Source organism: Chiloscyllium plagiosum, unplaced genomic scaffold (genome assembly GCF_037043375.1).
Source record: "Chiloscyllium plagiosum isolate Xiang-an unplaced genomic scaffold, Cpla_swu_hap1 HiC_scaffold_3, whole genome shotgun sequence".
In the NCBI taxonomy this organism is placed as follows: Eukaryota; Metazoa; Chordata; class Chondrichthyes; order Orectolobiformes; family Hemiscylliidae; genus Chiloscyllium; species Chiloscyllium plagiosum.
Window position 1 is genome coordinate 33,658,641 of NW_028270141.1, and position 24,863 is coordinate 33,683,503.

Below are 24,863 nucleotides of genomic sequence, written 5' to 3' on the forward strand. Positions count from 1 at the left end.
GTATACCATAGTCAGTTGGTATTCAAAAGTGTTCTAATTACAGTCAAGACTCTTGTTTTTTTTAAAATTCCAAATTCCAAGTTATTTACTGGGAAAATTAAGCTATAGCATTCCATAGTTTAAAACAGAAGGCTTTTTTTTAGCCATGGAACTTGAGACAAAGCAAACACTAACTACAAATTTCGATTTTCTCCTTCGGTTGAAAACTCAGAATGAACAAGAGATAAACATGAATTAACAGACAGATGCCCTTGATTATAAATTACACATGAAATGGCAGCTATGACTAAAAGTGATCTGACGAATAGGTTCAGTAACCCATTCAATGAGAGTATGATCATTCTCGGTCATAGACATCCTGTATAACTCTAACATCTTCTAAAGGATGTTAGTCTCCCTCTTCACAGGAGCTAGCATTCTCCTGACAGAGGTGGACAACTGACTAAGTTCCACAGGGATGATCTTCACCAAAACTCTCGAGAATCTCCTCAAGACAGTCTGGATGGTATGGATCCACTATGCTATCTTTGAGTCACAAAAGCCATTGCATCAATTATGTATGTGGCTAATTGTTAGCTTCTCATCCAACCTCTGTCTCCACTGGACTTATCAACTTCTCTTCTGCTCTGTCTCTGTCTCCTTTTATGTAGCCTTGGCCAGAAGTTTGATTTCCAATCCAGTTTCAATTTTCATGTTCTTGCAACACAGCGGGTTGGATTTCCTTTTCCAGTTTGGACTTGTACTAAAATGTACAAAGCACTGAAACCACAGATTCTAATGTAAAAAGGAATTAGATGAAAATTGCTAGTTAGAGGATGTAGTGATATGACTGGCTCCTGCATTATCACAACAATGTTGGATGCCCAGAATAGAATATTGGTTAAGATGATTGAACAAGATCTGCACTTTGAAACATGGATTTCCTATCCAGGATAGTTGACTAAATACACGTATTAGCTGAATATCTATTGCTTCAGGAGATACATTTGGTTTTTCATACAAGTAGAAAACATTGAGATAAATGTTACATGAATATAACCCCTAAAAACTTAATATGCAGCTTAAATTTAAAACTCAGTTCCATTGTGTACACTGAAAAGACATGATACATCTAAGTAGAAAACGACTTAATGCTATGGAGCTGAAAAAGTTATTATTGCATTTTGAAATTATCTCTGTGATGTCATAATATTGAATATTCTTTGTGAGAGTATGTGCTCTGACCTGTTATTGCCCTAGCTGATGATAGTGTGGTCAAATCAGATTCCAGAGTGAAATCTATCTTGATAAGACAATAGACAATAGACAATAGGTGCAGGAGTAGGCCATTCAGCCCTTTGAGCCTGCACCGCCATTCAATATAATCATGGCTGATCATTCCTAATCAGTATCCTGTTCCTGCCTTATCTCCATAACCCTTGATTCCACTATCTTTGAGAGCTCTATCCAACTCTTTCTTAAATGAATCCAGAGAGTGGGCTTCCACTGCCCTCTGGGGCAGAGCATTCCACACAGCCACCACTCTCTGGGTGAAGAAGTTTCTCCTGAGCTCTGTCCTAAATGGTCTACCCCGTATTTTTAAGCTGTGTCCTCTGGTTCGGCACTCACCCATCAGTGGAAATATGTTTCCTACTGCCAGAGTGTCCAATCCTTTCATAATCTTATACGTCTCAATCAGATCCCCTCTCAGTCTTCTAAACTCAAGGGTGTACAAGCCCAGTCGCTTCAGTCTTTCAATGTAAGGTAATCCTGCCATTCCAGGAATTGACCTCGTGAATCTACACTGCACTCCCTCAATAGCCAGAATGTCTTTTCTCAAATTTGGAGACCAGAACTGCACACAGTACTCCAGGTGTGGTCTCACCAGGGCCCTGTACAGCTGCAGAAGCATCTCTTTGCTTCTATACTCAATTCCTCTTGTTATGAAGGCCAGCATGCTATTAGCCTTCTTCACTACCTGCTGTACCTGCATGCTTGCCTTCATTGACTGGTGTACAAGAACACCCAGATCTCTCTGTACTGCCCCTTTACATAAATTGATTCCATTGAGGTAGTAGTCTGTCTTCCTGTTCTTGCCACCAAAGTGGATAACCATACATTTATCCACATTAAACTGCATCTGCCATGCATCTGCCCACTCACTTAACTTATCCAGGTCACCCTGTAATCTCCTAACATCCTCATCACATTTCACCCTGCCACCCAGCTTTGTATCATCAGAAAATTTGCTAATGTTATTGCTGATGGATCAGTTTTTAACTTTACTTTAGTTAACATGTTGGTATGTTAGTCATTCACTAGGAACATAAACTAACTGATTTACTTCAACAACACATCAGTAATTTACTACTCAAAGACAAAAACAAAAAAAAAACTGTATATAGAACACAGTTAGAAAATAATCTTAGAATACCCAACTAAATATTGTTCCAACCTATTTCCCATCATCATCAAATCCAGAGAAAATATCCCTTTCTATCCAATTTTAAAATTTGACTTAACTAATTTTCTCCAGTTTTTGTTCTGTGATCTGTGTAATTTTCTATGACTATTTTCCATGAATGAATACAATACTGAGAGCTTAGACCTTCTCAGCTTCTAATAATCTGTAATGTTTTTAACAAAACAGTCCTAGTCTGGAAACTTCACAAACTAAATTTCCTTATTCCCTTACCCTACCGCCAAAAAAGAAAATAAATTCCTTTTTAAGATGGAGATGAAACTTACATCTAACCCCAGTCAGATCTCTTCCAAACTATCTTAATATCTTTCAATTTGTATGTTTTTTTTAAAAAAATTTCAAATATATCCTTTATTATCTCGAACAAAAGGCAAGCTTATGTCCTTACTCCAACTGTTGTAAACCACCACACAACCAATTTTCTGTTAATACAGAAAGGAAGTTCCTTGCTTTCTGATATATGCATGATTCAGTCACTGTTCTATAAGGTGTAGTCTTTGTTTAAATCACTTCACAAAAGTCACCAACTTCCATATGCCACTATTTTTATAAACTCAAGAATATTTAGAATCATACGAATCTGACTTTAAAATTGAGGTAAGTTCTGCATTCAGTTTTTTCCAGGAAGCATCTTTCTCAATTCTCTCTGAATATTATTGATTTCTCAGTGGCTACATCAGGAATCTGAAGTGTGCTTGTTCTCCTCATTGAAGATTATCTGTGCTCCCTTGCTTAAGCTCATGCAGATGTCATCGCTTTCCAAATTGATTGACTTCTGTTGGAAAAATGACTTTGTGGCTAAAGAAAGGGAAGGGATTTCTGCAAGCAAACACGTAATTTATCACAGCCAGTGGGTGCCTTTCTGTGAAGCACAAATTCAAACACTGATGAACTGTAATGCTACTTTTAATGCTGAATGATAAAGTTTTTAAAAATAAATTATCAACAGTTTACAGACAATAATGCTTGGAGGGCAGCAGAACAAATTTTTAGAAGGTTCACTTGGCTGCATCCTGGGATGAAGAGATTTGTCTTTTCAGGAATTGAATGGACCAATAGTCATTGGTGTTTAGAAGAATGATTGGTGATCGTATTGAAAATATAATATTCTGATGGGATTTGACAATGAGATGTTGAGAAGATGCTTCACTTCATGGAGGAATCTAGAGCTATAGGACATAGTTTAAATATAAAGGATCTTCCATGGAGGATTGAGATGTGAAATGCTTCTCTGTTCTTCAACAGCGAGCAGTGAAGGACAGCCATTGTATATACCCAAGGCTGAATTAGAGAGCTTTCAATCTACAAGGGAGCCAAGGATTATTTATGAAGGAAGATTGGATAGATAAGGTTTGAATTTACAAAAGTAAGAGATGATTTGATTGAAGCATCTAAAATCCTGAAGGGTCTTGACAGACTAGATGTGGAGGGGATATGTTCTATTTTGGGAAAATAAAAAAATCAAGAGTCACTTGTTTAAAAATCAAGGGTTGCCCAATTAAACAGAGCTCAGGTGAAATCCTTTCTCTCAGAGGGTCATGACAGTCTGGAATACCCTTCATGAAAAGGCAGTGGAAGTAAAGACCTTTAATATATTTAAGGTAGAAGTGGATTAGTCCTTAGTAAGCAAGGGAGTGAAAGTTTATCAGGATTAAGCAAGAATGTGGATTTGAGCTAAGCAACCAGAGCAACCATGATTTGATTCAATGTCTAAGCAAACTTGAGAGGCTGAATGGCTGATTCCTACATCTAGTTCATTTATTTGTATTGGGGGCAGTCAGAAAGAGGAGAAAGTGAGGACTGCAGATGCTGGAGATGAGAGCCGAAAATGTGTTGCTGGAAACGCGCAGCAGGTCAGGCAGCATCCAAGGAGCAGGAGAATTGCTGACCTGCTGCGCTTTTCCAGCAACACATTTTCGGCAGTCAGAAAGAGTTAAGGATGCACTCAGATCAGCCACAAGTTTAATGAATGACAGACTGGAACTAAATGATACCATTTTTCAAACTTTCTTGTAGAAGGTTGAAGAGGTAGAGATGAAAGAATATGTAGCACATGATTAGTTGTTGAGTGAGCAGGCCAATATTTGATAAGTCTCAGTGTTTCTTCCTTTGTGAGATGAGAGTATCTGTTAATCTGAAGGGAACTTAAATAGAGTTGAGTTGCAGAGATAGCAAGAAGAAAAAAAATCCAGTTATTTGCATGGTTTGAGTTCAAGGAGCATTTATCTATAACTTTCCCTCAGGCAGTTAAGTATTTATCATGGGAGTCCTGCATAAGATGAATCGGACATGGTTTATGAAAGCAACAGTGTTGCTACTCTTTTGCTTCTAATTTTGGGAAGGCTTGAGCTAGTGGTATTGTCACTGGACCTAGAGATCTAGGCAATGTTCTGAGGACCTGGGTTCAAATCCAACCATAGTTGATGCTGATGTTTGAATTCAATAAAAATCTTAAACCTTATGAATCTAATAATAACCGTAAAATTGATTGTTGAGGGAACAATAATCCAGTTCATTTATGAACGTTAGAGAAGGAAATCTACCATCCTTAATTGAGCTGGCCGACATATGACTCTAGACCCATAGCAATGTGGTTGCCTCTTTTATTAGGGATGGGCAATAAATGCTGGCCTAGCCAGTGATGCTGTTTTATAAATTCTCAAGGATCGGGTTCGCAGGAGAGTAGTCTGACACAGACCAGGAGAAAAGAACTGAGAGACGAGTTTGCTAGAATATGAGTATTTTATTCCCCGCAGTATCGCCTCAACCAGGTCTCGTACTAACAACGGGTCTGGTTTATACTCACTCTACATGTTACCGGAACTGGGAGCCGTCAGTTCTCGTAGAGCGGTTGCCAACAACCCACGCTCAGCGGTTAAACGTAACCCGGAGCAGACTCTACCGAACTGGGGACTTTCCCAGCTTATATACTCTTTCGAGATCTAAACATTCATGCGAACAACAGGGCAAGACTCTTTACGAGTTTCAGCTGGAACCAATTAAGCTTGCAACATCCTGTTTGACAGTGTCTGTTCCTTATCAAGGCTGGTAGCATAAACACCATAAGCAACACATTCCATTCCGGCAACATATTCATGCGAACAACAGGGCAAGACTAAGCAACACCTTCCATTCCGGTAACATATTCATGCGAACAATAAGACTAAGCAACACATTCCATTCCGGTTACATACAGATAATAAGATCCACACATGTATTGGGACATAATTTTAACCCTTTCACCACATTCCACTGATTGGCCCAATACATGTGTTACATCATGCCCATATATATCTTTTCCAACAAGCGTCTACGTACACGCCAAATATACAAGCAAGTCAGGATATTACAGCATGTTACGATCACCAGGACTCCTACCAGGATCGATGAGGGTGGGAATAGGAACTTCCCCGCAGTGGAGGACATACCACTCAACATATCCCACCAATGATGAGCTGACTCTACTTCCACTACATGGGCAGCGTGTACTACCTCCTGTCCATGTATAAAGGTAGACACTGTAACCTTGGTGACATTGGTTTGATGCTTTCGTAATATCTGCTTAAGCTCCTCGGATCGGTCCAATGCTTGCTTAAACCGATCCAGGGAAATGTTCCAAGGATTCATCAGCACTTTCCACTGCACCTTGGTAAAGTGGTGAGCACTGCTATAATTGGTTAACAGATAGGTCTGATTCTGCCATTGCCACTGATAGACATTTGAGAGGCATCCCGAGAACGGTACTGTGGGAAGCGTAGGATGTGGGTTATTGGTAGCCACACAGAGCGTGTGTGGCCCAATCTGCCACATCATGTCCCTTGGAGTTTCAACAGTCCATTCGCACAGGGCCGTTCCCTTAGTCAAGCAAGGGTCCCGATATCTGTCCATCAGTAGGCAAGTTTTTCCCTGATCAGTCTGTTCACAAGCGGACAGATCATAGGTAATATTGGTATCTGGGCTAAACCACTGCCCCCTTGTCTTCAGAAAATAATATCCAGAAGATGTAATCACTGGTAATACATAATATCGACAGACCGTAACAGTGTGGGTTACATTCATGGTAACAAAGTATCCTCTACACATAGTTGCGTTACACCATGTTCTTTCTGGATGGGTTATCATCCACAATTTCTCAGATACATTCCATATTCCCCTCCATGCTTGTACATTGGGGGATGTTACCACACGCAAAAATCGTTCTTTCTGTATTTGTGCGTGCAACATGTTAATATGACAGGCAGTCCAATTTAATTGAGCTGTAATGTTTTCAAACAGTTGTTGAGTAGCGTTCCAAACATTCAGTTCCCATTGTAGGGATTGCATCAATATTTTAGCTGTTTCTTCTTGAGTCATCATCACAGAAGGCATCCATCTCCCGATGGTGTGCAGCCCTTGTGAAGTAGCCTGTCCTGTGTTGGATAATTTAGTACGGGTTACCTCAGAGTCAATAGCATTTGAGATACCCATGACAGTTCCTGCACCTCCCAGTAGGGTGTCGTACCATGCACGCCGCCTCCTCTTATGTTGGCATTCTGGGATAGCCGGCAGCCGCACCTGCCAGTGAACATCAGTGTGCAGTACTGCCTGGGCCATCTGCTGACAAGTTGACATAATGGGAGCCAACTGTGTGCGGTGCGCGTCAGAGACGTTAGGGCGCACCAAGATCAGCCATAACATTCGAGTCCGGTTTTGAATAACTGTTCCATTGCTGATCCAGATGTCCTCATCTCCAGTCGTGATGTTCCATCGTGTCCCGTTTGAGCTTTCACATTCACGAGCGGTTATATTCCAATGACACATATTCACCGTTGCATTCAACATCAATGTACAGTTAGGGGTTATCAAAGTTACATTTCTCCCCTTATAACATCGTACACAAGTATACATTTGACAATCACTCGTGAGATCTAAAATTGTACACCATTGATTTGCCGCGCACTTAAAATCATCTTGCTGTTGTTCCTCACTACTAATTTTCCAACCTACATTTTGTTTCGATAAGGGTACCAACGACTGAGCTGGCACACTCCTCCAGACTGATTCCCCAGGATACATAATGGTGACCAGACTGTCTTTTCCTTGGGCTATGATCTCTGCCGGTTTGGGGGGACCAGTTGTCTGGCGTACCCATACCTTGGCACCCTTAGTGTCAGTAGACCCGAACCCCCCCGTCCCACGCTCAGTAACCTTAACGGGAGCTCCCGTCTCTTCCACCGTTGTAAGGTTACATGGTTTAATAACTAATTGTGCTATTCTGTCTCCCTTCTGTATCACATAAGGTTCAGATGTGATGTTGACCAGGACTACTCCCAATTCTCCTTGGTAGTCCGCGTCAATTACTCCTGCCATTACATCAATCCCCTTTAGTGACAATCCCGATCGTGGGAGGATATGCCCATAGGTTCCAGGGGGACAAATCAATCCTAATCCGGTCTTAATCACCGTAGGTTTTTGTTGGACCAAAGTCTGTGTAGTTAACGCTCGTAAGTCCAGTCCAGCCGAAGCCGGTGTGGCCCTTACGGGAATATTAGCTTCCTTAGCAAATTTCCACATTTTAATAGGCTGTGCCTTTGGGGTATCACACACCCGTATCATCCGATTCAAGGGCGTCACCCCGTTTCCCAATGGGCGGTTATTAATTTGCTTTACTACCCGAATCAATTGTTTCTTCCAACCTGTTAAATTATTACATCCTCCTGCCTTTCGCAGGGAGGATTTTAGAAGCCCGTTCATTCGTTCAATAAGTCCCGCAGCTTGCGGATGGTAGGGCACGTGATAAATCCATTCCACGTGGTTATCATGACACCACTGCTTTACCACCCTTCCTGTGAAATGGGAGCCATTGTCACTCTGGACCTGTATGGGCAATCCATAAAATTGTTCAATCAAATCTAAACATCGCAAGGTAGCCTGTTGATTGTTATGTCGACAGGGATGGGCTACCAAAACCCCAGACATAGTGTCCACAGCTGTACATATATGGTTACATCCTTGTGAGGAAGGTAATGGACCCACAAAGTCCATTTGCCAGCTCTGTCCTGGTCCCTCTCCTCGGTGTATATGTCCCATCATATGTTGGGGCACTCCCTGCCGTTGATGCTGACACTGCTCGCATTGATTTACTGCAGTCTTGACATCATCTACCATAAGATCTATTCCCCGATCTCGAGCCCACTGCAAGGTTCCTTGCACTCCCCAGTGTCCGGCCTTAAGGTGTGCCCATCTAGCCAAGTCCACTGAGGTGCCCCTTTGTACACTCATGGCTCGGACAATGCCGTCTACATATCGGTTATGTAAAGCTTCCTCATCATTTCGGGATGTATGAGCGTCTACATGGGTAATATATATATCTAGATGTCGAGCCTTCTCCCATATATCTTCCCATAATTGTTTACCCCATACCTCCCTATTCTGAATCATCCACTGATTGGCCTGCCAAGTTGGCATCCATTGGGTCATGCCATTAACCACTGACCAGGAGTCAGAAAACAAATAAACTCCCATGACCCCCGCTTGCATGACCACCATATGTACTGCTTTTAATTCTGCCCACTGACTACTTTTCCCCTCGCCTAGTTCTTCTAGGGTTATACCTTGTTTCGGATTAAAAGCGGCAGCTTTCCATCTACGTTGTCCTGCCTTCCATTGGGCTGACCCACCTACAAACCAAGCCGTGGTTTGTTCATCCAGGGTCAGTTCATCATACTGTTTGCCCATCTTGACGGGTGATTCTTTATACTCAATCACCTCAAACCGCTTTTCCCCTTCCTCAGGGGCCTCCGCCACTTGCTCATGCAGGACTGACACTCCCTTTTGTCCAGTCCGCACTCTTTCTGACACGTACCATTTCCATTTGATAATGCTGCTCTCTTGGGCGGTTCCTATCCTCTGGGTAGTGGGGTCACTGAGTACCCACGGGAGGATAGGAATAGCTGTTCTCATGATCACTTCATGTCCAATAGTTAGAGCTTCAGTTTCCACCAAGCTCCAGTAACATGATAACAATTGTTTCTCAAAGGGGGTGTATCGTTCCCCTGCCGGGGGCAATTTCCGGGACCAAAATCCCAATTCCGCAGGAGGCTGAGCCCGCGGTAATTCATGCATAATTGCCTCCCCCTGTTCATTCCGTATGGGATTCCCTTCCCCATCTAACATTACTTCCCGCTGCACCGGGAGGCGTCTCTGGACTTGTTTTCTCCTAACTACTGGTTTAGCCTGGAGTACGGGTGGGTCATCTTCATACTGATCATCTGAATCTCCCCAAATATTTCCGTCCCAATGGTCGATATCCCATCGATCCCCATTATTTAACTGGGCTACAAACGCCCGTACTTGTACTGGGTCCGGGGTTCGAGGGACCTTCCTTTTCTCTTTCCGTTTCTTAGCAGACAGATACATAATAGTTCGTCCTGCTAGTTCAGTTAATGCTGTCAATTCAGCCTTTAACTTCATAATTTCCTGCCTCAACATAGAGGCATCTCCCGAACTGAGTCCCTGCTCATGTTTCAGGAGGGCTAATTCTGCTTCAGCTTTTTGGCGCTTGTCTGACTGTTGTCTACAAGCCGCCGCACATGCCCACATCCTCCGCTGTACCCCAGGCAAGGGGTTCTTCGGCAGGACTGGGATCCTCTCAAGGGTGGACAGCAGCGACACTGGGGTTCCTACGCCCTCGGCTTCCCAGTTTTCCGGTCGCCCCCCCACCATTTGCCCACATCCTCCGCTGTACCCCAGGCAAGGGGTTCTTCGGCAGGACTGGGATCCTCTCAAGGGTAGACAGCAGCGACACTGGGGTTCCTACGCCCTCGGCTTCCCAGTTTTCCGGTCGCCCCCCACCATTCCTCAAACAAACTGCCACGTCATGCCACGGTCCCTGCCATCCCGGGACGGTTGGGACCTCCACAGTTTGTTCTTCTGGTTTCTTAGTCCTTTTCCCAAACATTGTTCTGTATCAAAATCTCTCCCCAATTGCGATTGATCCTGCCGACTACGCCAAAATGTTTTATAAATTCTCAAGGATCGGGTTCGCAGGAGAGTAGTCTGACACAGACCAGGAGAAAAGAACTGAGAGACGAGTTTGCTAGAATATGAGTATTTTATTCCCCGCAGTATCGCCTCAACCAGGTCTCGTACTAACAACGGGTCTGGTTTATACTCACTCTACATGTTACCGGAACTGGGAGCCGTCAGTTCTCGTAGAGCGGTTGCCAACAACCCACGCTCAGCGGTTAAACGTAACCCGGAGCAGACTCTACCGAACTGGGGACTTTCCCAGCTTATATACTCTTTCGAGATCTAAACATTCATGCGAACAACAGGGCAAGACTCTTTACGAGTTTCAGCTGGAACCAATTAAGCTTGCAACATCCTGTTTGACAGTGTCTGTTCCTTATCAAGGCTGGTAGCATAAACACCATAAGCAACACATTCCATTCCGGCAACATATTCATGCGAACAACAGGGCAAGACTAAGCAACACCTTCCATTCCGGTAACATATTCATGCGAACAATAAGACTAAGCAACACATTCCATTCCGGTTACATACAGATAATAAGATCCACACATGTATTGGGACATAATTTTAACCCTTTCACCACAGATGCCCAAAGCCCGTGAATGGACGTAAGATGAAGCGAAAATCATTGACATACAATTGCCTGTAGGTATCTGCAAGTCAAGATAACAACTTTGAGCTGCGAGATTCCTTGGTTACAGCTTTCAGGTCAAGCCACTAATTAAATTATAGAATTGTGTCATATTAAACCGCAAAATTAGCACATCAAGTCTCACTATATTGCATCTAATTTAGTGGAAGGACAAGGCAGTGTGAAGAATAAGTGTCAAAGGTAATATTGAGGTTAAAAAAAAACTGACTGACCACACACAGGAGATGAAATAGCTGCATTAAAGTATATGCCCTGATTTAATATGCCTCGCAGGCTAAAACAGTTCATGTAAACACGAGCATCCCTGTGAAATGATGCACACGGTGATTAGATGTAAATAAACATTGCAAGTGCTTTGTTATATTTGGCAAATAATATGTGATTATTTTTGCTTCATTCCAAGCTCTGTAATAAATTATTTAGTTCCGAGTCACATGCCAAACAATACAAAAGATTACTTAGCAGTCTCAGTTAACGCGAATTAACTTCTGACTGAACCTGTTTTTATCTATCTGAATAGAACATTAATTAAACGGGACACCTCCATCATGCACCATGGGTTGGCTTAATCTTCCAGTTAATTTACTGCATTGAATGCCCTAGAGACAGGGTTGCAGTGATGTGAAACATTTGGAGATAATGCAGTGAACCCAATTTAATCTTGAGCTATTATCATACCAGTTCACAATGCTGAAGTTGTAGGAAGAACATTTCTATCACATATGAGAAGGGATGGAGGTGATGTCGGGCATTAGAGCATCATATAACCTCCTTCCAATCAGGAATGAACTAGGACATGATGAGGTCATGGAGTAGAAAGATGTGAAGTGAAAAGCCCCATCCCCTTCCTTACTTTCCCCAATTAAATCATGGGAGAAAGAATTAAGGACTAATGTTTCACTTGAAGGTCAATTGAGTCACTTAAATGGCCAATTAGAGGTTCCCTTCAGAGGCTTAATCCAGAAGCAGTAGGTCCAGCATCAACAGAGTTTCCTACCTGTTTAAAACCAAAATATCATTGGAGAAGTAAAAAAAACTGTCCTTTTTTTAAACAGGCAGGATTATTTAAATTAAACTCCTTTTGTGTGCATTATTCTAAACAAGTTGTTCACTATAGTTTTACTTCAAGAATTTGATTTAAATATGTCATTGGACTAAAAAGTGTCAAACAATGAGATACCATTTCTTAATGTTATCCAATTAATTTGTCATAAATCTCTTGAACCTTTAATAATTTATTGAGACATTCATTACCAATTCAAGAGTGAGACCTTATATTCTGCATTGAACTTATCAGCTCACAAAGTCAAAATGTAATTCCCAATTTGCACTGAAGTTGTTGGCTCACTTGGGTTCTTGGCTTCTTCGCATTTCCTTGTGATGCTTATCAGAAAGAACATACTGTGGATGTTGGATGCATTAGGGTATAGAATTCAGAGAAAACAGAGTCTAGCAAATGATGCAATCTTTTGCAGATCTGCAGCTTCCTCAGAGAAGGGGATAAAGTGGATGAGGAAGCAATAATGATTGATTATGCATTTCAGGGATTTAACACAGAGCATATCAAATACTTAGCATGTATGCACATTTGTGTGGTATAAATAATGGGAGTGAATATCCACAGGGGTTCTTTTCATTTCTCGATAACAATTTACTGGGGTTTCCGTGGCTCAACTGAGATGTCAAGATGCTTAAAATAGTTTGGTGCTGCTGCAGAGAGAGAAAAATTTTCAAATTGATCAGCTGCCCACTCACATATGTACATTCCCATGGTTAAGAAAATAATTGTTCCCAGTTGATTGTGAGATTTTTATGTTCATGTTGTTAAAGCACTCCAATTACAGTATTCACTCGATTCTCAGCCAGCTCAACTCGACCAGTATAATAAAGTAGAAGGAAGCATTAAGTTTATATTACAGTCTGACCCTCTGACCTGATTCGAGCTCATATTAACAGGTAGAAGCTGAACAGGCTGAAGGTTATTGATTTCTCAGTTGTGAGTGGTGCTTTGTGCTTAGAGTACCTCACCAGAATATCAAACTTTTTTGACCAATATTGTGGAATTTTCCTAAGGACTCTACATTAGTCTTTTCTTTCTACCACTCAAAATGTGTCCACTTGACATGATTTTTCATTCATATTTTATAAAGTAGTTGTGAGATTTACCTCTTACTTCTGATAAGTGGTAAAGCTCACCTTTGTGAAGATGCACAGTACCTATGTTCAGAACATAGCATGTAAACTTAAGCCCTACTGTTTGATTTGGAAATAGATGATGAATATATATGGGAGATTTCTAAGTCAAGGCATAATACTGAATGCGGGTTGAGTAATGTTACTTTCTTCCTTTCCGTGATTTTTTTTTAGTAGCTAAGTGTTGCTTTTATCAATGCAGGTGCAGTAATTCAGTTTTTGAATTTTTCGACTGAAGCCAATCATGACTTCTTGGAGATACGAAATGGGCCGCATTACACTAGTTCTTTAATTGGACGATTCAGTGGAGCAGAACTCCCACCAATGCTCCTCAGTACTACCCATGATACCATCATCAACTTCTACAGTGACCACTCTGAGAACAAGCAAGGCTTCAAGCTCACCTACCAAGGTAGGATTAGCAGAAACAAGTTTCGACTGGGGAAGGGGGAAACTAGCAATTTTTTTGTTTTATGCTCTCTTTAACATATTTCAAAAGTTGTATAGCTAGTGGCTACATTGGTTGTAGGTTTTATTTCTCTCTTAATGGAGTAAAAGTATGAAACGCATTTTCAGCAGAAACCCCACAGGTTGTGCGGTGCTGCAGTGTGTTTGAGTATAGATTCAATATAATATTTCATTGAAAGAAAGTAGCACAGTTAGGTAATTAAAATGATCAATTTACAAAATTCTGCGTAGGTATTTAAAGGGATACTGTTCTCTATAGGCTTGTTTGGTCTTTCTTTATTCTATTTGTTTTTCATTAAAACATACAACAGGATAAATATAAAGTGCAACATTTAAAATTATGAGAATTTAAGAGCTAAAGTAGTGTCTGGGTGGGGGAGGGGGGATGAGGCGGAGGAGGAATTTTAAATGTTTATATTTTTTAATATTAAAAAAAATCACATTCTTGAAAATTACACGTTTGTCTGAAGTTACTCCATTTGAGGGATTGTATTGCATTAATTTTAAACCCTAACTATTAGATTTCTTTTGTATTGTGGATTGTACAAATAATAAGGATGACAGGTCTTCTCATACATTTGTATCCGTCATTTTTCTTTGCTTTACTCATGATGAAACAAAATTTTGTTTTAGAAAATTAATGTATGTATGAAAAGTTGGTTAATACACACTTGATCAGTTTTAAAAATTTCCCTGAGGGAGCAAAGTGTTGGGATGTAGTTCTTAATATTGGAAAGCTTTAAGAATTGAAAAGATTCAATGCCAATCCCTTTCTTTGATAGTATTTGGTAGTCATAGTAGGAGGAACCTAGTCTTTTGGTAGCATTTCTATTTTGAGTTTGAAGGTGGAGAGTTCAAATCCTAATCTGGAAAATCTTGAAATCCAGTTCTGAATTTAGGATTGATATTCGACAGACTAATTGGGTCAGCTGAGTGAGGGCACTATCTCCCTAAGGTGGCTTAGGAAAGTACTTAAGACCATGGATCCATGGATAGAATATAGAATCCCCACAGTGTGGAAACAGGCTATTCGGCACAACAAGTTCACACTAACCCTCTGAAGAGCATCCCACCCAGACCCATCCTACTACCTTATCCCTGTAATCCTCTGTTCCCATGCTAATGCACCTAACCTTGCTGAACACTCTGGGTAATTTAGCATGTCCAATCCAGCTAATTTTCACATCTGGAGGAAACCCACGAAGACGCAGGGAGAATGTGAACCTGATTCTGGATTCGTGGTACTGGAAGAGCACAGCAGTTCAGGCAGCATCCAAGGAGCAGCGAAATCATCGTTTCGGGCAAAAGCCCTTCATCAGGAATAAAGGCAGAGAGCCTGAAGCATGGAGAGATAAGCTAGAGGAGGGTGGATTGTTTTTACCTCTAATGTGAACCTGAGGCTAGTATCGAATTCGGGTCCCTGGCTCTGTGCTAACCACTGAGCCGCTATGCTGCCCCAAGAATATAAGAATAGCCAGTCTATCAACTGGTATCATGAAAGAAGTGTGAACACGCGGTTAATGAACCTGCAAATACTTTCATTGATTCAGACTCCCCCTAAGAAAATGGAGATAAAAAAGCAGCTTGTTCACTATGTGCCTCCATACAGGAAATTTATTATGAGAGAATTTATTTTCAGAAATAATACAAGTTTAACTTGTAAAAATGAATTATGAATAGCATATTAAAGTGAGAGTGCATGGCAGTTTAAGTATATTAATCTTGTTTCAAATATTGAAGGACTTGCAGAAAATATTGGTCTCATTGGTTTGAGTTATTGACTTCAAATAATTTGGACCAGAATGGTAGTGATGCCAATGATTCATTCATTTAGCAAACCACTTAACTGATGCTAAGGAATAAGAGTAGATAGTAAAGCTAGACAATATTATTTTGAATTATCCCACTAAATCTTGTGGACAGTAACACTGCGAAACTCATCAATCAGAGCAAGGTTGTAAAGGCTATCTAATGGATTTTTCTATTTATAAAATGTACCAGTGAGCAGTGGAGCAGGAGTAGGCTGTTCATTCTCTAAGTTTGTGGTAACATTCAATTAAGTCAATGTTAATCTGTATCATAATTCCATTTACCCAATTTACAGAAAAGAATCATGGAAGAGTGCATAAGATGGCTATTCAGCCTCTCGGCTGTGTACTTGTTCTTTCAGTTGTCCCAACACCCTCACTCTTTCCCACATGACCCGTCATTTTTTTTCTCTTTATCGTATGTATCCAATTATCTTTTGAATGCGTCGGTTGAATCTTTATCCACAAGCTATAATTCAGTGATTATATCAATGTCAGTTGGTGAATTTCAAATCCCAACCACTCATGCATAAAGCAGATTATTTCTCAGGTATCTTCTGTTTTTTTTTGCCAAATCCCCTTAAATCTGAACCCTATCATTATGGATTCTTGAGCTGTTAGGTACAGTTCCATTTCACTTGTGATTTTCAACACCCTCTGTAATCTCCCTGTTTGCTTCTGTGCTGTGAATAGAACAACCCTAGCGTTCCCTCTCATGTCATCTTGAAACAATCCTCATACATTTTTTCTGCACTTTCTTTAAAGTCTTCACTTATTTCCTAAAGTGTGGCACCCAGAATTGAACACACTACTTCAGGTGGAGCTATGCTGGTGTCTTAATTCAGTTTTGCATAATTTTGCTGCTTTGGTACTCTATGATTCTGTTTGTCAACATCAGAATATTGTCGATTCCAGATTTAGAATTCATCTCAGTAAATAGTAATCACAAAACTATCAGATTGTTGTTAAAAAAAAATGTATCCAATTCACTGATTTGTTGTCTGAAGTTGGTCTAACCTAAATGTTACTCCAGGACTATTCTAAAGTGTTTGACGCTAATTGCTGTCTGAAATATTCTTCAATTGTATAAACTAATCACCCACTTGCAACTGCAAGAGTTCGAGCGTGCAGTTTTACCAGCAGTTTCTTGAGGGTGGTTAGGAGTAGGCAATAAATATTGGCTTTGCTAGTTGAGACCATTTCCTTTAAATGAATAATGAAATAACCACCATTTCCTTCTCTTCTGCATGCTGCTGGAAGCTTTTCCTATGACAGGAAGCTGCTACTCACCTTCATAATTGTGCTCAATGCTTAGAGAAAGCTGATTGTCTGCTCATGTCTGGAAGGCAACTGATTTATGTGCAAGTGTTTAAGTCAGCACAGAAGTATTTCAGAACCTGCCAGATCTGTAGATAATTGAAACTTTGACAAACAACGACAGAGTTACAATTGGAAGTAGTATTTCAAAACTGCCCTCTAAGTTGTTGATGCTTCCTGGTGGGGAGCCCTTCATTTGAGGGCTAATGTTCTTGAATGCCTGTTCGACGGGAGCTTCAAATGGTCATATTGGTGGTCAAATCAGTACACTGATCGTGATTTTTCTGACCTGCAGATGATTGATGGAAGTTTGACGCTAACTCCATAACTGTGGCATCTTTCACATTTCATGTTGGAATATACATGAGTACCAGTGGTGCCTTTCTGAAACTTTAAGGAGCCACTTAGTGGCCAAAATATGACAGTTCAGAGTCCAAAAGGTTTTGGTGAAGAGGAGAGGTGACCTGCATTGCTATAAAGTAAAAGGAGGCCCAACAGACAAACGCAAAAAGGGCAATGGGAACAGAGAGCTGTAGATGTCAACTGCCATGCTTCCAGCAATGAGCCATACTTTAAGACGCACAGTAGCCTCACAAGACTTGACATGATCAATGATTGCAAATACCACATCCCACCACAAGCCCCAAATATGCTTCAATTCACTGGATCCCTGTAACTTTCACACCCACAATTTCTAACAATCATGTCTCTTACCTGATGTCCAGACTTCACCTCACTCGCACATTCTTACTGCTGGTGCAACAGTCACACCCACATCTCTGAGCCGTTGTGCACTGCCAGCTTTTCAACAATGACAGTCATATCATCCACACAGTCACCCAAACAGATAGCACAGTGCTGAGTGGCATACTCGCCAGCAGAAATAAGTGGGTACAATTGGATGGAGCAGGAGCTGACTGCTTAAATATTAATTATTTCTTCGAGCCCCAAGTTATAATCTTTATCAATGCACCCCAATTGCACCATTCTTTCTTATTGGGGCCAACTTGTGACTACCTCAATGTCAATTCAAGTTGTACCTCTCCGTTTCTATCCAGCTCGACACCAAATCCATTCTGAAGAAGTTCAGCTGCCAACTTGGGGGTCCTTAATTCTATCATCTCTCATAATGTCATTGAACTCAAGTTATGTCAGGTTTAGGACAGGAGAGCTGGTGGAAACTATAAGACAATAAAACATAGGAGCAGAAATTAGGCTATTCAGCCTATCGAGTCTGCTCTGCCATTCAATTATGGCTGGTAGGTTTTTCAATCCAATTTTCCAGAATGCCCTCAGTTTCTTCATCCAGATTATTAATGCATGAAGTGAAAAGTTGTGCTCCCAGCATTGAGCCTTGTGGAACACTACTAGTCACCGGCTTCCATCCTGAGAAGGACCACTTTATCCCCACTCTCTGCTTTCTGTCAGACAGCCAATCTTCCATCCATCTTGCCTCTAATATCATGGGCCATTATCTTACTCAGTAGCCTCCAGTCTGGCACCTTATCAAAGGCCTTCCAGAAATCCAGATAGATAACATCCATTGGCTCCCTGTGGTCTAACCTGCTCGTTATCTCCTCAAATAATTCTAATCTGTGGAAATATTTTCAGCTATTCTAATGGTAGCTAAACTATTGATTAATGTTGGTTTGTCACGATCTGTTTGTCTTTCAAGTGTTCCTCAGAACCCTATTTATCCAATTGTATATTACTTTTAATAGTTTTATTGGTTCACCTTCCACTTCTTTAAGAGTTGTCAAACTGAATTATTAATTCCTTTTGCTCCCTTTCTGAAATTTAAAGTTTCACATTTGAGTACACAAGCTTTCACTTTGTTCTTCATCTTGATGTGTGTCACCTGGTCTTGCTAACAAAGCTTCCAAGAATTCCAAGAACAAAAAAAATCTCATTGTCTATCTGCACAAATGCCAAGCTGTCTGCAGTCCCCTTCACTATTAACCATGCACAATCATTGTGAACAAGTGAATGTTTGATATTCTGCTCGATATTCCAAATTTTTTTTTTAAAAATTGTATTTAGAATTGACTAACAGCCTTAATGTAATCCCAGTTTCAATGCTTGCAGCCAAAACTGATCTTTTCTGTCATGTATAATGTTTGTTTTTTGACTGGTCTCTCTGTGTTGTTCAGAAAGAATGTATTAACTCGGAGCAGGAGTATGCAATTCAGCCTTTCAAACCTGCACCACCATTTGATGTTATCATGACTGATTTCATTTCAGCCTCAACTCAACTTTCCTGCCTGTGATGCATAATCTTTCAACTCAATATGAATCTAAAATCTATCTATCTGTCAAATTTACTTAATCTCCTGGCATCCACTGTACTCTGGGATTAGTGAATTCATGAGCATTTGGGAGAAGTAATTCCTCCTCATTTCAGCTTTTAATCTGCTTCCCTTATCCTAATATTACAATCTCTCATTCCACATGAGGAAACATCCCTTCCACATCTACTTGGTCAATCCCTCCCTCTTAGCATCTTATATACTTCAATTAAATCTCTTCTCATTCTTCTGAACTCCAGAGAGTGTGGGACTAAACTGCTCAATCTCTATTTGTAAGACATAGTTAAAAATCACACAACACCAGTTTATAGACCAACAAGTTTATTTGGAAGCATCGGCTTTCGGAGCAGCACCTCCAAATCATTATTCTAAGACAAACCTCTTGGCTCTGTCATCAAACTACTGAACTTGCTCTGTATTGTCTCGACTGGAAATACATCACACCTCAAGTAATTTGTATGCAATACTCTCATTAATGCTTTGTGCAATAATACTTACATTCTGTTCCTTGAGCAACAAATGCCAGAATTCCATTTGCCTTCCTTGTTACTTGCTATACCTGCATACCAACTTTCTGCTATTCATGCCTGAGGACACCTTCTCCACACAAGGATTCCTCTGCACTGAAGCGCTCTGAAGTTTCTCTACATTTCGATAATAAGTTGCCTTTCAATTCCTCTGACCAAAATGGACAATCTTACTCTGATTCCCATTAAACTTGATCTGCCAAATTTTGACTCATTCACCTAACCTATCCATATCCATTGTAAATTTATTTTTTCATTGCAACTATTTTCCCATCTATTTTAATTTGTCTATATTACTTTATGTCCTCACATCCAAGTCATTAATATAGATTCTAAATAGTCGCTTCCAATAATATTATTTATTTTAATTTTCACCGGTTTTGCTTCGACCTGAAAAAACCTTTCTTTGAAATTTCATAAACACAGCACCTACAACATTATTTCCCCAATGCATGTCACACTTCTATGAGACACAACTTTGATTTAATAAATCTGTGTTGGTAGTTCTGGTTGGCTGATACCTTTTTCTCCAAAGTTATTTAATATTATTGTATGGTATCAGCTCTAATAATTTCTAAGCGATGCTAAAATTACTTTTTGAGTTTTTCAGAACAGCACAAAAATAAGAAGTCTCAGTTTAATTAACTGAAAGGTGCAAATATCTCTCATGAGCCAGTAAAGGCATCATTACAATCTGTAGCCTCTAAGTTACAACGCATAATGAAGTTTCATTATTTCTTTGATTAAATATGAGAACCTTAGTGAATACTCTGTACACTGAACTTTCCTATACTTGCAAAGATAAAAGTTATTTTGAAATTGTCCTTATATAGACAAAGGAGAAAGTGAGGACTGCAGATGCTGGAGATCAGAGCTTAAAAATGTGTTGCTGGAAAAGCACAGCAGGTCAGGCAGCCTCAAAGGAACAGGAGAATCGACGTTTCGGTTCCTGAAGAAGGGCTTATGCCCGAAACGTTGATTCTCCTGTTCCTTTTATGCTGCCTGACCTGCTGCGCTTTTCCAGCAACACATTTTTAAGCGCTTATATAGACAAAACAAATTTACAGCAGCACGATAGTGATGAGGAAAGCAGCAAGAAATACAAATATAATAGCAAAATGAAATGCTGCAAAAGTTTCAAAGGTTTTTTAATTTAGATGCATGAGATAAATTCATAATTTAATATCCTGACTCTAGTGCACCCACATGAAAATCAATTACACCCACTCACTGCTTTCCTAGAACAAAGGGAAATACAATGCACACAGTTTCTATTTTCTCTTTAAGGCTTCTCTTGCTGAAACAATTTCTTTGCAAAAGATTGTTTCAGCTTAATGATCTGGCATTTTTTTTTAATTGCTAAATTTTTTAAGGTTTAGCAGATGCAAGTTGGAGTCTGGGTTTCCATCTTGTATTGGGAAACTAATAAGTTTTCTTTCAGACAGAAGTGTGCAGTGAGAGTGAGAGCAGAGTACCTTGCCTTACCCACAAATTCGGAAACTGCATAACCTATGTTAGGGAAAGGAGACTGACATAAAAATATTTATTTTAAAGTTTTTTTCTAATGCAAAATGAGTCCAATTTGGGTAACGTGAAACTCCGGTCATGCTGAAGTTGTTAGCCTCTTCCACCAACAGAATAGAAAACTCAACAAAAGGATACCTGTGATAAGCCAAGATTCTGGAGTGGTAACTCCAAGTGAGCCAAACTTTCTTTGGAATAATGTACAAATGTCCCCCGTTGTCAGTTGTAGTCATGTGACATCTATTAAGAGGCACATACACTAAGCAGACATCTCATGTTCACTTTAAACGTCTTACGTTCACCTCATTTTGAACAGAGTGTTGCATGTACGCATGAAACAAACTAGCCCACATGCTTTGTATGACCAAGCCAACTAACTGGAGGGGATTCAGGCCATGCTAGAATGCAAAATCATGGGCAAGGCGATTGTAATAGTTGCAAAATGATCTCTCAAAGTCCTGAATGGGAATGCACCAAGGGATAAATTCTAACACAGATAAAACTGGACTGTTTCACTGTCTTTTGCCAGATTGCCCTTTAACATTGAGAGATGAAACATGTAATGGTGGTAAGAGAATTAACGAAGACTTCACCCACTACTATAGTCTACACCAACATGGATAGCACTGAAAACCTTTTTGTGGTAGGAAAGTCCGAGAAGATATGTTGACTTTTGACTATTAGTCACCACCGACATAGTATGAGAGTAACAAAACCAGAAGGAATACCTCCAGCACTTTTGAAGGATGGATCAAGAAAATGAGCAAAATGCATCAACAGAAGAAAGGGAAGCGTGTCAACTATCCCTCGATCCCAAAAAGTCCGATGAAGCCGCTTGTTTCCCTTATTGATGCTACTTAGGGTATTGAGGTGCTTCAGGATTTCACACTGCAGTGCTAAAAAAAAATTGTAAACACGTTTGACTGCATTGACAACTTAGCTGACTCATCTGAAGACAGTGTGTTCGGCATAAAACATTTACTGTATTTTTCCAGAGCAATTCCCAATGTTTCTCAATGCTTTTACTGTATAAGATCAGGCCCATGTAAGGTGGGAACAAATTGAAAAGTAATTACATTTTTACACATACTTGTCATGTTTTTTTTCTTTTTTTTGGCACAGAATACATTTATATGCAAATCAGCCACATGGGGCTTTCTCAACTATCTCAAAGCTCCACTTGACACAAATTTGAGGGTGATTTAATTTATTGCAATTTTATTGTCCTTTTTGTTCTCTTTAAATCGTAAAGTTAAACATAATTGTGACACTTAACATGGTCTTAAGCCTGTGTCCATTGTGAGTCTAGATCAAATTTGGAACTGTATGAGAGGAACTCTACTCATTGTGTTTCTTTCATAGTCAATGTTAAGCACCTCCTCCCTGATTGGATTAAGAGTCAGACATATAAGAGATCATAAGGCAAAATATTAAACCTCAGTGCCTTTACAATCATTTTAAATGTGCCTTTACGGCTTTTGTTCTCCCCCTCGGGTGTCAAGGGAAGAACTTAAGCTTTGAGGAATATCATTACGTTAGATGGGTGGAACTTAATTGAAATATTCAAGGATGGCCTTACAAGCTGATTACCTCTTTATTACCTGCTACTAACCTTCTGATTGTCATTTCTTTTAGCTTATGAGCTTCAAAGTTGCCCTGATCCACGACCATTTCAGAATGGATTTATCATTAATTCTGACTATAGTGTGGGTCAGTCTATATCATTTGAGTGTTACCCTGGTTACATCCTGATTGGGCAACATGTTCTTACGTGCCATCATGGGATCAACAGGAACTGGAACCATCCATTCCCAAAATGTGAAGGTACTTTCTTTATTCATTTCTTTTTTTCATTACCTTTTTTTTCCAGCAACTCCAGTCTGCTGCATAGGACGGCGATGACTGTTCCAGTGAATGGCTAATGAATGCTAAAGAATGCTCCCAAATTTCCTATATTCAACAAGCCAGTGGGTTCTTCAATCACAGCTCTTCTACTCATTTGGCTTTGGGTTGTACCTTTACCTGTTCATCAGTAGTCAGGTTATTTAGGTAGCATCTCATGGCCTTGGAAGTAAGCCCTTGTCTCTGAGGAACCACCCACACTGACTCTGTTAGAGCTGTGTGGTTCTATCAGAGGTATAACTAGTGCAGGATGAAAGCTGTTTTCAAGACCTCATCCTTGGAGATGCATGAAAACTCCAGTGGTTATATACCAGCAGTACATTGATGGAGCTTTGATGATGGCAACTGCAAAATTACACAATCTCTGACAGGAAATAGAGTCCAACCTTTCAGTGCTTTTGTGACCTTGTTAGCATTTGGCAATATATTCTCACTTGTCGCACTTGGATGGAGGTCTTTGTTGTAAGAGTAAGCGGTATCTTCTACGATGGGGAAGGATAAGTGACTGAGAGGTGATGGGAAATTATCATGGCTTCAGCACATTAAGACCTACTTAGGTACAGCTATATTTCATTCCTTATTATGCAATAAGCTGGTGGTTATTTGAACAATCCAACAACTCCAAAGCTAGATAAGCCGACATACAATGGACTGGAAATTCAACTTTTAAGAAGACTAACTGTGAGACCTAGAAAATACAAAGTTGAGAAGCACCAAAGGTGCTGGATTGACAAAATGGAGGCAGTGAAAGTCAGAAAATCTAATTTAAAACCCATTCAAAACTGCATCAAGAAGTATGTAGCTCGTGAAGAAAATCCCAAACCAGTGATTGCAGGTTCTCAGGCAAAGAACCAAGAAAAGACATGGAAAAGGCAGAAAGCAATTTTAATTGTGCAATGGATAGCTAGTGCTAGCAAAACCAGATCCCTAGCAAGCACTGCTTAAAACTAAAGCCCTGCAGACCAAATTCAGGGTTGGTACAACCATATGTTGCAACTATGACCTAGCAAAGAAAGACAAACCAAGATAGGGCTGCAAGTACATGATACTTCAGCAAAATGTGAAGGGATTATTGAGCTAACTTAGAGCAAAGCAATTTTCAGCCGCTTCACAACATTTATGAAATAACAACAAAGTCTAACTTACAAGTTCCCAGGAAAAGAAAGTGACTGCATCAGGTAATTTGAAAATCAGCTGAACCACAAAACCATTTAGAAAAGCCATGAATCCTGAGTTAGATGATCTGAGAGGTTTGGACACATGGAAGGATCACATTCAAATCAAAACTGGTATTTTGGAGAAAAAATGCTTGAGGTAACAAATTGCTACAAATTTGGGCAATAACAGGTCAACACATTATTTTTCTCCACAGGAAGAGTAGCCACTGATGTTTTTGTCTGACAAAGCCTTAATTGAGTCTACAGATACATTTTAAATAATCTTAAGTTAAAAGCCTTCCACCACAATTTCAAACAAAGTATACGATTCTAGGAAGGACCAAATTCAACAGAAGGTTTCAGACACCAAGTGAATGACGAGATGATTTTATGAAATACCTGTATACAGGCTGACTGAAGAATAAGATTGTGGAGGTCCAGTAGCAGAATTAATATGAGAATTCATTGAAGTCAGTGTTGCTGTTGTTCAATATCAGACTTGTGGCATTCCAGGGAAGAGCTCATTCTAGAAAAA

At 40.1% G+C, this 24,863-nt stretch overlaps 2 protein-coding genes across 5 annotated transcripts in view; one reads left to right on the plus strand and one right to left on the minus strand.

Moving 5' to 3' along the window:
- LOC122548600 (CUB and sushi domain-containing protein 1-like) overlaps nt 1-24,863 on the plus strand; it is a 2,407,075-nt gene that overhangs the window by 2,123,702 nt on the left and 258,510 nt on the right. For all 4 annotated transcript variants that reach the window (XM_087978377.1, XM_087978362.1, XM_087978369.1 and 1 more), the window contains exons 41-42: nt 13,522-13,731; nt 22,905-23,093. In XM_087978377.1, the coding sequence (XP_087834503.1) occupies nt 13,522-13,731; nt 22,905-23,093 (399 nt within the window). The remainder of the gene's footprint in view (nt 1-13,521; nt 13,732-22,904; nt 23,094-24,863) is intronic.
- Nucleotides 5,340-7,261, minus strand: LOC148150545 (uncharacterized). The gene is made up of 2 exons (XM_087975685.1): nt 5,636-7,261; nt 5,340-5,587 (listed from the first exon to the last, which is right to left on the minus strand). The coding sequence occupies exon 1, from the start codon at nt 7,259-7,261 to the stop codon at nt 5,735-5,737; it is 1,527 nt and encodes a 508-aa protein (XP_087831811.1). The 3' UTR covers nt 5,340-5,587; nt 5,636-5,734.